Genomic DNA, 12,600 nt, shown 5'->3' with positions numbered 1-12,600 from the left:
AACTACCAATTGGATACCATGAAATCAGGGAGAAAAAGGGCTAAAAAAAAATAAATGAAAAAAGTCAAGAGGTCTGAATGCTTTCCGAATGCACTGTATGTGTGTGTGTGTGTGTGTGTGTGTGTGTGTGTGTGTGTGTGTGTGTGTGTGTGTGTGTGTGTGTGTGTGTGTGTGTGTATGTATGTATGTGTGTGAACCACCCCCCCCACACAGCTGGTGACCCTAGCTAACGACTGGTGACCCGACTGACACACACAATTACAGTAGGAACCGAGGCTGTAGATGTATCTCCGTCATTCTGAGCTCTCAGGTTGGGTTTCACAGAGATAACAATGTGAGGCCTGTGGAGAGCTGCACTAGAATGTGGACACACACGCTATATTTAACTACTTAAATAATCACCTTCAACTACTAAATAATCACTTGTCAGTAGTAGCATGTGAAGTGTGTGTTTCATCACAATGCTAAAACAACACGTCGCAGCCAATGGTGTACGGCTTGTAATGTGTCACAACCATTGTGAAACGCACTGCTCTCATTAGGCTTCATTGTGAAGAATTGTCTCACATTTTCGGCCCCAAGACACACCACATGCACACACGCACATGGTTTCCTATGACAAGACGTCGTTCACACAAGGTGAAATAAAACATTAAAGCCAGCCACTGAGTATGATAAGGTGGCGGATATAATACCCACCTGTCCGAAAAGGGGCTGTAACTCTATCAACAGGCTCCCTTTCAAATAAATAACTAAATAGAGAGGGAGATAGACTCCTGTTGGGTTGGGATGTATATCAGGGCTACCCAGAGAGAGAGGCTGGGGTACTGTAGCTCTATAAAGACAGTACAAAGATATACGACACTCTGGGAATCAAGAACTTGAAGGTGAGATTCACCTGTATGCAAATCCAGATCACAAGGAGGAAGATTATACGTCTATATATGTTCATACTACACAGACTGTCAAACACGCACCAGAGGAGATTGGTGGGAAGAGCTATAGGACAACGGGCTCATTGTAATGGATGGAATGGAATAAATGGAATGGAGTCATATGGAATGGAGTTTCCATATGTTTGATACCATTCCATGTATTTCATTACAGCCATTACAAATGAGCCTGTCCTCCTACAGCCCCTACCACCAGCATCCTCTGACACACACAATGAGTGTGGCAGACTACACGGAGTATACAAAACATAAAGACCTGCTCTTTCCATGACAGACTGACCAGGTTAATCCAGGTGAAAGCTGTGATCCCTTATTGATGTCACTTGTTAAATTCACTTCAATCAGTGTAGATGAAGGGGAGGATACGGGTTAAAGAAGGATTTCTAAGCCTTGAGACAAGACATGGACTGTGCATGTGTGCCATTCAAAGGGTGAATGGGCAAGACAAAAGATTTAAGTTCCTTTGAACGGGGTATGGATATGAGTGCCAGACGCACCGGTTTGAGTCAAGAACTGCAACACTGCTGGGTTTTTCACACTCAACAGTTTCCTGTGTGTATCAAGAATGGTTCTCCACCCAAAGGACATCCAGCCAACTTGATACAACTGTGGGAAGCATTGTCAATATGGGCCAGCATCCCTGTGGAACACTTGACACCTTGTAGTTCATGCCCCAACGAATTGAGGCTGTTCTGAAGGAAAAAGGGTGTGCAACTCAATATTAGGAAGGTGTTCCTAATTTTTTGTATACAGTTTTACATGTAGATAACTTTGTTAGAAAGAATACTATATTTCCCTTGACAGAGTGATGCACAGAGTGATGCACAATGTAAAAAATTGCTCAACTTATCCCACAAGTAGAATATAACTTTGTCCACCCAAATTTAGAATGTAACTTTATTTTCCACCCAAATATAGACAATAGCCTTTGGTTTTACCACACAAGTACCATAAAATAATCTTGTGTAAGAAGTCATAGTTGGGGTTGCTTACCTTGGATAGTTGGTGCAGTACTGAGTGTAAATGTGGAACTCTTCACTCTGGGAAAGAAAGACAAAATAATTACATTAATGTTACATTAGCATCAGGGCCTGATCAAATAATTACATTCATGTTACATTGGCATCAGTACCTGAAATCACTCATACCAGTAGCAGCAGCGGAGGAAATAAACCATCCTCCCTAGAACCAACCTAAATTCCTCTATTGACTAGAGAATTTTTAGAACCTTGTTAAATGTGTGCCAACAGGGAAGAGTGAGAGTGAGTTTCCAGTAAATGGAGTGTTTGTGTCAAGGGGAAGGGGGGAGGTTACCACGGGTGAGTCAGTGGTCAAGCGTTCCTGAGGATAGAATAAGGAGGCCTCTCACATCAGTTTAGAGGCAGAGAATGAAAGTGAACCTTGATTACCAGTATCCATGTCTTAAAACTTCTCTAGGATAGGGGGCAGCATACCCAAATTATGAAAAGCATACCCAAATTCAACTGCCAGATACTCATCCGCAGAAGATAAGATATGCATAGTGTTAGTAGATTTGGATAGAAAACAATCTGAAATTTCTAAAACTGTTTGAATCATGTCTGTGAGTATACCATAACTTATTTAGCAGGCGAAACCCCGAGGACAAACCATTCAGATCTTTTTTTTTAGTTCTCTCTCTTTTCAATGGATTTTCATTGGGAATACAGATTTCTAATTGACCTTCTTGCAGTTCCTACCGCTTCCACTGGATGTCAACAGTCTTTAGAAATTGGTTGAGGGTTTTTCCTTTGTGTAATGAAGAAGTACGGCCATTTTGAATCAGGGTCACTTGTGGTGTACTGTTTGTTAGAGGCGCATGACCAGAAAGCTAGCTACAGATTGTTTTAATCCTGTATTGAACACAGATCATCCCGTCTTCAATTTTATCGATTATTTACGATTATACCTCAAGTTGTATTACAAAAGTAGTTTGAAATGTTTTGGCAAAGTTTACAGGTAACTTTTGAGATATTTTGTAGTCATGTTTCACGAGTTGGAACCAGTGTTTTTCTTGCTCAAACGCACCAAATAAATGGACATTTTGGATATATATCGACGGAATTAATCGAACAAAAGGACCATTTGTGATGTTTATGGGACATATTGGAGTGCCAACAACAGAAGCTCGTCAAAGGTAAGGCATGAATTATATTTTTATTTGTGCGTTTTGTGTCGCACCTACAGGGTTGAAATATGCTTATCTCTCATTGTTTACAATGGTGCTAACTCAGATAATAGCATCGTTTGCTTTTGCCGAAAAGCCTATTTGAATTCTGACATGTTGGCTGAATTAACAACCAGTGTAGCTTTAATTTGGTGTCTTTCATGTGTGATTTCATGAAAGTTGGATTTTTATAGTAATTTATTTGAATATGGCGCTCTGCATTTTCTCTGGCTTTTGGCCAAGTGAGACGTTAGCGTCCCACATATCCCAGATAAGTTAAAGCTTCAATCAGCAGTTGAAACGGTAACAAAGCGTTCTCTCCGCCCCTGTTTCGGTAAAAAGCTGAAGGACGGGGCTGGAGAAATGTAACCACTCTCAAATTCATAGTTCTCAACTTCTCAGCTATGGATGCAAGGACTGACCTTCCATGATATCACATTTATAGTTTTAACCATGTTTTGAGGCTATACAAGTGTTTGTTTACATTTATTTTGTTTACAAACATTGGAGTAAAACAAGCTTATTTTTTGGTTTCTGATTGGGTACGACAGTTGAACTAAGCTCATGAGGACTTTATATGTTATATCTTGAAGAATCAGTGGGTACATATCATTAATTTATGAGTACCAAAATGTATGTAGCAACTTCTGATTGACCCTTTAAAGGCAATGTTGAGCGCTATATGCTGTAGACACTGATTTTCCCATCCCTACCCCTTTAATTTGTCCGTTTCCACCTCTCATGCCTCCCTGCACTTTAAAGACATTAGAGGCAGCATGACTTATCAAAGCTGGAATGAACCTCGCTGTCCTCCCTATCCCTTTTTCTCTACCTCCATCAAGCTGAATGTCTCTGTCTCTTCTGTTCACGCTCTTTCACTCTTGATCACAGTCTCTCACTACTTATGCCATTACATATCTTCTACCATCTCTCCCTCTCTCATGTTCCATCTCTAGCCCTCTAGCTTTCATATCCCTCTCCATCTCTCCATACCCTCCTTCCTTTGTCATCCCCCTCCACTTGCTGTCGAGCATTCACATGACCCTGGAGTTGCGTAACTGATAATTGCCCTGGTCCTGATGGTGTTCATCATGTGTCCATAAATACTCTGGGTTAGGCCAGAAACAGGAAGTGGACAGTTATCACAGGAAACAGCATCATAAACACAGAGGACAGATGACTGGGGAGCTGTCTGGTTCCTGTGGCTCTGCACATAAACACTCATACTCTACAAGCACATATACCGTAAACACTCGAGAACAAGAACAAGTGATGCCATCAACACACATGGGCATGTGACATACAGTCAAAAAAGTACAATTATAGAAGGCCACACCCTTCTATTCATACCAAAAATAACTCCCATGCACGCACCCGCACACACACACACGTATGAGGACACACCTTCAAATTGGTGGATTTGGCCATTTCAGCGACACCCGTTGCTGACAGGTGTATAAAACCGAGCACACAGCCATGCAATCTCCATAGCCAAACATTGGTAGTAGATTGGCCTTACTGAAGAGCTCAGTGACTTTCAACGTGGCACCGTCATAGGATGCAACCTATGCTACAAGTCAGTTCATCACATTTCTGCACTGCTAGAGCCACCCCAGTCAACTGAAAGTGATGTTATTGTGAAGTGGAAACGTCTAGGAGCAACAAAGGCTCAGCCGCGAAGTGGTAAGCCACACAAGCTTACAGAACGGGACCGGCGAGTGCTGAAGTGCGTAAAAATCATCTCACTGAGTTCCAAATGGCCTCTGGAAGCAACGTCAGCACAATAACTGTTCGTCGGTAGCTTCATGAAATGGGTTTTACTGGCCGAGCAGCCGCACACAAGCTTAAGATCAACATGCGCAATGCCAAGCGTTGGCTCAATAGGTGTAAAGCTCACCGGCGTTGGACTCTGGAGCAGTGGAAACACGTTCTCTGGAGTGATGAATCACGCTTCACCATCTGACAGTCTGAAGAACAAATCTGGGTTTGGTAGATGCCAGGAGAACGCTACCTGCCCGAATGCATAGTGCCAACTGTAAAGTTCGGTGGAGGGGGAAAAATGGTCTGTGGCTGTTTTTCATGGTTCGGGCTAGGCCCCTTAGTTCCAGTGAAGGGAAATCTTAAACGCTACAGCATACAAATACATTTTAGACGATTCTGTGCTTCCACCTTTGTGGCAATAGTTTGGAGAAGGCCCTTTCCTGTTTCAGCATGACAATGCCCCCATGCAAAAAAGCGAGGTCCATACAGAAATTATTTGTCGAGATTGGTGTGGAAGAACTTGACTGGCCCGCACACAGCCCTGACCTCAACCCCATTGAACACCTATGGGATGAATTGGAACGCCGACTGCGAGCCAGGCCTAATCGCCCAACATCAGTGACCGACCTCACTACTGCTCGTGGCTGAATGGAAGCAAGTCCCCGCAGCAATGTTCCAATATCTAGTGGAAAGCCTTCCCAGAAGAGTGGAGACTGTTATAGCAGGAACGGGGGGACCAACTCCATATTAATGCCCATGATTTTGGAATGAGATGTTCAAAAAGGCAGGTGTACACACACTTTTAGTGTACATACATACATACTATACTATAGTACATGTGTAGGTGTGAACACACACACACACAAACACTGCCTGAAGGTTCTCCGTGGGAAAAGCAGTAAATTGAAGAGCAGGCTTCTCTTTAGTCTCCAGCAGTCTGCCACCAGAGAGCCAGCTAAACACAACCAGATGTCCCACCAACACGCACACACTCCTAATACACACACACTCTCTCTCCATCCTAACATGTACTCTGTGACCCAAAAACAGCAAACCAAAGTCACAGAAATAGAACAGATCTATAAAATATTGCCCTTGTAAAAGTAAATTAACTCATCCACTAAAAATATATATATATATGCTGAGCATGCACCCTTGTGGGGCCCCAGTGTTGAGGGTCAGCGAAGTGATGTAGTTTCCTACCTTCACCCCCTGGGGTCCGCCCATCAGAAAGTCCAGGACCCAATTGCACAGGGCGGGGTTGAGACCCAGGGCCTCCAGCTTAATGATGAGCTTGGATGGTCTATGGTGTTGAATGCTGAGCTGTAGTCAATGCACAGAATTCTAGCATAAGTAGTCCTCTTGTCCAGATGTGTGCAGTGTGATGGCGATTGCATCGTCTGTGGACCTGTTGGGGTAGTATGCAAACTGAAGTGGGTCTAGGGTGGCAGGTAAGGTGGAGGTGATATGATCCTTGACTAGTCTCTCAAAACATTTCATGATGACAGAAGTGAGTGCTACGGGGCGATAGTCATTTATTTCAGTTACCTTTGCCTTGTTGGGTACAGGAAAAATGGTGGCCATCTTGAAGCATGTGGGGATAGCAGACTGGGATAGGGAGCGATTGAATATGTCCGTAAACACAACAGCCAGTTGGTCTGTGCATGTTCTGAGGACGCAGCTAGGGATGCCGTCTGGGCCAGCAGCCTTGTGAGGTTTAACACGTTTAAATGTCTTACTCACGTCGGCTACAGAGAAGGAGAGGGGGGGCCCGCAGTCCTTGTTAGCGGGCAGTGTCGGTGGCACTGAAATTATCCTCAAAGCGGGCAAAGAAGCTGTTTAGTTTGTCTGGAAGCAATTCGGCGTTGTCCGTGACGTTGTTCGTAGTATTCTTTTTGTAGTCCGTAATTGCCTGTAGATCCTGCCACATACGTCTCGTGTCTGAGCCGTTGAATTGCAACTCCACTTTGTCCCTATACCGACATTTCGCTTGTTTGATTGCCTTGCAGAGAGAATAACTACACGGCCATATTCCCAGTCCTCTTTCCATGGTTAAATGCAGTGGTTCGCGCTTTCAGTGTTGCACGAATGCCTTCCATCCATCTATGGTTTTTGTTTAGGGTAGATTTCTAATAGTCACAGTGGGTACAACATCTCCTATGCACTTCCTTATAAAGTCACTCACAGAGTCAGCGTATAGATCGATGTTATTCTCTGAGGCTGCCCGGAACATTTCCCAGTCCGCGTGATCAAAACAATCCTGAAGCGTGGATTCCAATTGGTCAGACCAGCGTTGAATGGTTCTAGTCACGGTTACATCCTGTTTGAGTTTCTGCCTATAGGACGGTAGGAGCAAGATGGAGTCGTGGTCGGATTTGCCTAAGGGAGGGCGAGGGAGGGCCTTGTATGCATCGCAGAAGTTAGAGTAGCAGTGGTCCAGGGTATTGCCCGCACGAGTGCTGCAATCTATATGCTGATAGAATTTAGGTAGCCTTGTTCTCAAATTTGCATTTTTAAAATTCCCAGCTACAATAAATGCAGCCACAGGATATATGGTTTCCAGTTTACATCGAGTCCAGTGAGGTTCCTTGAGGGTCGCTGTGGTATCCGCTTGAGGAGGTATATACACAGCTGTGACGATAACTGACGAGAATTCTCTTGGGAGATAATATGGTTGGCATTTGATTGTAAGGAATTCTAGGTCAGGTGAACAGAAGGACTTGAGTTCTTGTATGTTGTTATGGTTACACCATGAGTCGTTAATCATGAAGCATACACCCCCGCCATTCTTCTTCCCAGAGAGATGTTTATTTCTGTCAGTGCGACTCAGACAACATATTCCGGAGAGATCCATGTTTCCGTGAAACAGAGAATGTTACAATCTCTGATGTCTCTATGGAAGGCAAGCCTTGCCCTAATTTCATCCACCTTGGTGTCTAGAGACTGGACATTGGTGAGGAGTATACAAGTGTGGTTCCCACCGTGAAGCATGGACGAGGAGATGTGATGGTACTTTGCTGTTGACACTGTCAGCGATTTATTTATGATTCAATGCAAACTTAACCAGCATGGCTACCACAGCATTCTGCAGCGATACGCCATCCCATCTGGTTTGTGCTTAGTGGGACTATCATTTGTTTTTCAACAGGACAATCACCCAAAACACACCTCCAGGCTGTGTAAGGGCTATTTGACCAAGAAAGAGAGTGATGGAGTGCTGCATCAGATGACTTTGCCTCCACAATTACCTGACCTCAACCCAATTGAGATTAGTTTTGAATGAATTGGCCCGCGGAGTAAAGGGAAAGCAGCCAACAAGTGGTCAGCATATGTGGGAACTCCTTCAAGACTGTTAGAAAAGCATTCCTCATGAAGCTGGTTAAGAGAATGTGCAAAGCTGTCATCAAGGGGAAGGGTGGCTACTTTGAAGAATCTAAAATATATTTAGATTTCTTCAACACTTTTTTGGTTACTACCGTACATGATTCCATGTGAGTTATTTCATAATTTTGATGTCTTCACTATTATTCTACAATGTAGAAAATAGTAAAAAATAAAGAAAAACCCTTGAGTGTCCAAACTTTTGACTGGTGTGCACGCACGCACGCACACACAATCCAAAGTATATCCAGTACATTGGGTCCTCCTGATTGAGTCCTAAACCACAACAGGCATTTACACAGTATGCTATTTAGCAGACGCTTTTATCCAAAGCGACTTAGTCATGCGTGCATACATTTTACATATTGGGTGGCCCCGGGAATCGAACCCACTACCCTGGCATGTAAAGTGCCATGCTCTATCAACTGAGCTACAAAGGACCACAGTAGAAACACTGACATCAGAGACCTGGCCGTGTGGTGCCAGGACAACAACCTCTCCCTCAACCTGATCAAGACAAAGGAGATGATTGTGGACAACAGGAAAAGTGGAGTCCACAATCAGAGGAGCAGGTTGAGAGCTTCAAGTTCCTTGGTGTCCACATCACCAACGAACTATCATGGTCCAAACACAATAAGACAGTCGTGAAGAAGGCACGACAAAACCTATTCCCCCTCAGGAGACTGAAAAGATTTGGCATAGATCCTCAGATCCTCAAAAAGTTCTACAGCTGCACCATTGAGAGCATCCTGACTGGTTGCATCACTGCCTGGTATGGCAACTGCTCGGCCTCCGACCGCAAGGCACTACAGAGGGTAGTGTGTATGGCCCAGTACGTCACTGGGGCCAAGCTTCCTGCCATCCAGGACCTCTATACCAGGCGGTGTCAGAGGAAGGCCCTAAAATTTTCAAAGACTCCACCCACCCTAGTCATAGACAGTTCTCTCTGCTGCCGCACGGCAAGCGGTACCGGAGCACCAAGTCTAGGTCCAAAAGGCTTCTTAACAGCTTCTACCCCCAAGACACAAGACTACTGAACAGCTAATCAAAGGGCTACCCAGACCGCTCTTTAACGCTGCTGCTACTCTGCTTATTATCCATGCATAGTCACTTTAACTCTACCTACATGTACCTATTACCTCGACTAACCGGTACCCCGGCACATTGACTCTGTACCGGTACCCCCTGTATATAGCCTCACTATTCTTATTTTACTGCTGCTCTTTAATTATTTGTTACTTTTATTTTCATTATATATATATATACACTGCTCAAAAAAATAAAGGGAACACTTAAACAACACAATGTAACTCCAAGTCAATCACACTTCTGTGAAATCAAACTGTCCACTTAGGAAGCAACACTGATTGACAATAAATTTCACATGCTGTTGTGCAAATGGAATAGACAAAAGGTGGAAATTATAGGCAATTAGCAAGACACCCCCCAAAACAGGAGTGATTCTGCAGGTGGTGACCACAGACCACTTCTCAGTTCCTATGCTTCCTGGCTGATGTTTTGGTCACTTTTGAATGCTGGCGGTGCTCTCACTCTAGTGGTAGCATGAGACGGAGTCTACAACCCACACAAGTGGCTCAGGTAGTGCAGTTCATCCAGGTGGCACATCAATGCGAGCTGTGGCAAAAAGGTTTGCTGTGTCTGTCAGCGTAGTGTCCAGAGCATGGAGGCGCTACCAGGAGACAGGCCAGTACATCAGGAGACGTGGAGGAGGCCGTAGGAGGGCAACAACCCAGCAGCAGGACCGCTACCTCCGCCTTTGTGCAAGGAGGTGCACTGCCAGAGCCCTGCAAAATGACCTCCAGCAGGCCACAAATGTGCATTTATTGTATTTCAAGGCCTACCTTCAAACTCAGTGCCTCTTTGCTTGACATCATGGGAAAATCAAAAGAAATCAGCCAAGACCTCAGAAAAAAAATTGTAGACCTCCACAAGTCTGGTTCATCCTTGGGAGCAATTTCCAAATGCCTGAAGGTACCACATTCATCTGTACAAATAATAGTACGCAAGTATAAACACCATGGGACCACGCAGCCATCATACCGCTCAGGAAGGAGACGCGTTCTGTCTTCTAGAGAGGAACGTACTTGGTGCGAAAAGTGCAAATCAATCCCAGAACAACAGCAAAGGACTATGTAAAGATGGAGGAAACAGGTACAAAAGTATCTATATCCACAGTAAAGCGAGTCCTATATTGACATAACCTGAAAGGCCGCTCAGCAAGGAAGAAGCCACTGCTCCAAAACCGCCATAAAAAAGCCAGACTACAGTTTGCAACTGCACATAGGGACAAAGATCATACTTTTTGGAGAAATGTCCTCTGGTCTGATGAAACAAAAATAGAACTGTTTGGCAATAATAACCATCATTGGTTATTACCTGATGACTCCTTGCTGTCCCCAGTCCACCTGGCCGTGCTGCTGCTCCAGTTTCAACTGTTCTGCCTGCGGCTATGGAACCCTGACCTGTTCACCGGACGTGCTACCTGTCCCAGACTTGCTGTTTTCAACTCTATAGAGACAGCAGGAGCGGTAGAGATACTCTTAATGATCGGCTATGAAAAGCCACCTGACATTTACTCCTGAGGTGCTGACTTGTTGCACCCTCGACAACTACTGTGATTATTATTATTTGACCATGCTGGTCATTTATGAACATTTAAACATCTTGGACATGTTCTGTTATCTCCACCTGGCACAGCCAGAAGAGGACTGGCCACCCCTCATAGCCTGGTTCCTCTCTAGGTTTCTCTAGGTTTCTTCCTAGGTTTTGGCCTTTCTAGGGAGTTTTTCCTAGCCACCGTGCTTCTACACCTGCATTGCTTGCTGTTTGGGGTTTTAGGCTGGGTTTCTGTACAGCACTTTGAGATATCAGCTGATGTAAGAAGGGCTATATAAATACATTTGATTTGTTTTGATCATTATGTTTGGATAACAAAGTCAAGGTAGTGGAGTGGCCATCACAAAGACCTGACCTCAATCCTATAGAAAATTTGTGGGCAGAACTGAAAAAGCGTGTGCGAGCAAGGGGGCCTACAAACCAGACTCAGTTACACCAGCTCTGTCAGGAGGAATGGGCTAAAATTCACCCAACTTATTGTGGGAAGCTTGTGGAAGGCTACCCAAAATGTTTGGCCTTAGTTAAACAATTTAAAAAGGCAATGCTACCAAATACTAATTGAGTGTATGTAAACTTCTGATCCACTGGGAATGTGATGAAAGAAATAAAAGCTGAAATAAATCATTCGCTACTATTATTCTGACATTTCACATTCTTAAAATAAAAGTGGTGATCTTAACTGACCTAAGACAGGGAATTTTTACTGGGATTAAATGTCAGGAATTGTGAAAACTGAGTTTAAATGTATTTGGCTGAGGTGTATGTAAACTTCCGACTTCAACTGTTTGTGTGTGTATATATATATATATATATATATATATATATATATATATATATATATATATATATATATATATATATATATATATATATATATATATATATATATATATATATATATATATATAAAAATGTTTTAAATATATTAAAAAGTGTTCAGTAAAAAAATATAAGTAAAATATATATATATATATATATATATATATATATATATATATATATATATTATATATATATATTATATATATATATATATATATATACACTGCTCAAAAAAATAAAGGGAACACTTAAACAACACAATGTAACTCCAAGTCAATCACACTTCTGTGAAATCAAACTGTCCACTTAGGAAGCAACACTGATTGACAATAAATTTCACATGCTGTTGTGCAAATGGAATAGACAAAATGTGGAAATTATAGGCAATTAGCAAGACACCCCCCAAAACAGGAGTGATTCTGCAGGTGGTGACCACAGACCACTTCTCAGTTCCTATGCTTCCTGGCTGATGTTTTGGTCACTTTTGAATGCTGGCGGTGCTCTCACTCTAGTGGTAGCATGAGACGGAGTCTACAACCCACACAAGTGGCTCAGGTAGTGCAGTTCATCCAGGATGGCACATAAATGCGAACTGTGGCAAAAATGTTTGCTGTGTCTGTCAGCGTAGTGTCCAGAGCATGCAGGCGCTACCAGGAGACAGGCCAGTACATCAGGAGACGTGGAGGAGGCCGTAGGAGGGCAACAACCCAGCAGCAGGACCGCTACCTCCGCCTTTGTGCAAGGAGGTGCACTGCCAGCGCCCTGCAAAATGACCTCCAGCAGGCCACAAATGTGCATGTGTCTGCTCAAACGGTCAGAAACAGACTCCATGAGGGCCCGACGTCCACAGGTGGGGGTTGT

At 43.5% G+C, this 12,600-nt stretch overlaps 1 protein-coding gene across 3 annotated transcripts in view; it reads right to left on the bottom strand.

The window, feature by feature from the left end:
• The window catches only part of LOC129825324 (pleckstrin homology domain-containing family G member 1-like), a 78,316-nt gene that overhangs the window by 18,337 nt on the left and 47,379 nt on the right, over positions 1–12,600 (bottom strand). For 2 of the 3 annotated variants that reach the window (XM_055885329.1, XM_055885328.1), the window contains exon 5: positions 1,947–1,993. In XM_055885329.1, the coding sequence (XP_055741304.1) occupies positions 1,947–1,993 (47 nt within the window). Of the gene's footprint in view, positions 1–1,946; positions 1,994–6,102; positions 7,965–12,600 lie in introns of those variants that run through there. The other variant, XM_055885330.1, reaches the window with a different exon arrangement.

This window comes from Salvelinus fontinalis, chromosome 27 (genome assembly GCF_029448725.1).
Source record: "Salvelinus fontinalis isolate EN_2023a chromosome 27, ASM2944872v1, whole genome shotgun sequence".
In the NCBI taxonomy this organism is placed as follows: Eukaryota; Metazoa; Chordata; class Actinopteri; order Salmoniformes; family Salmonidae; genus Salvelinus; species Salvelinus fontinalis.
Note: the sequence above shows the minus strand (reverse complement) of the source record. Positions and strands in the feature narration are given on the sequence as shown.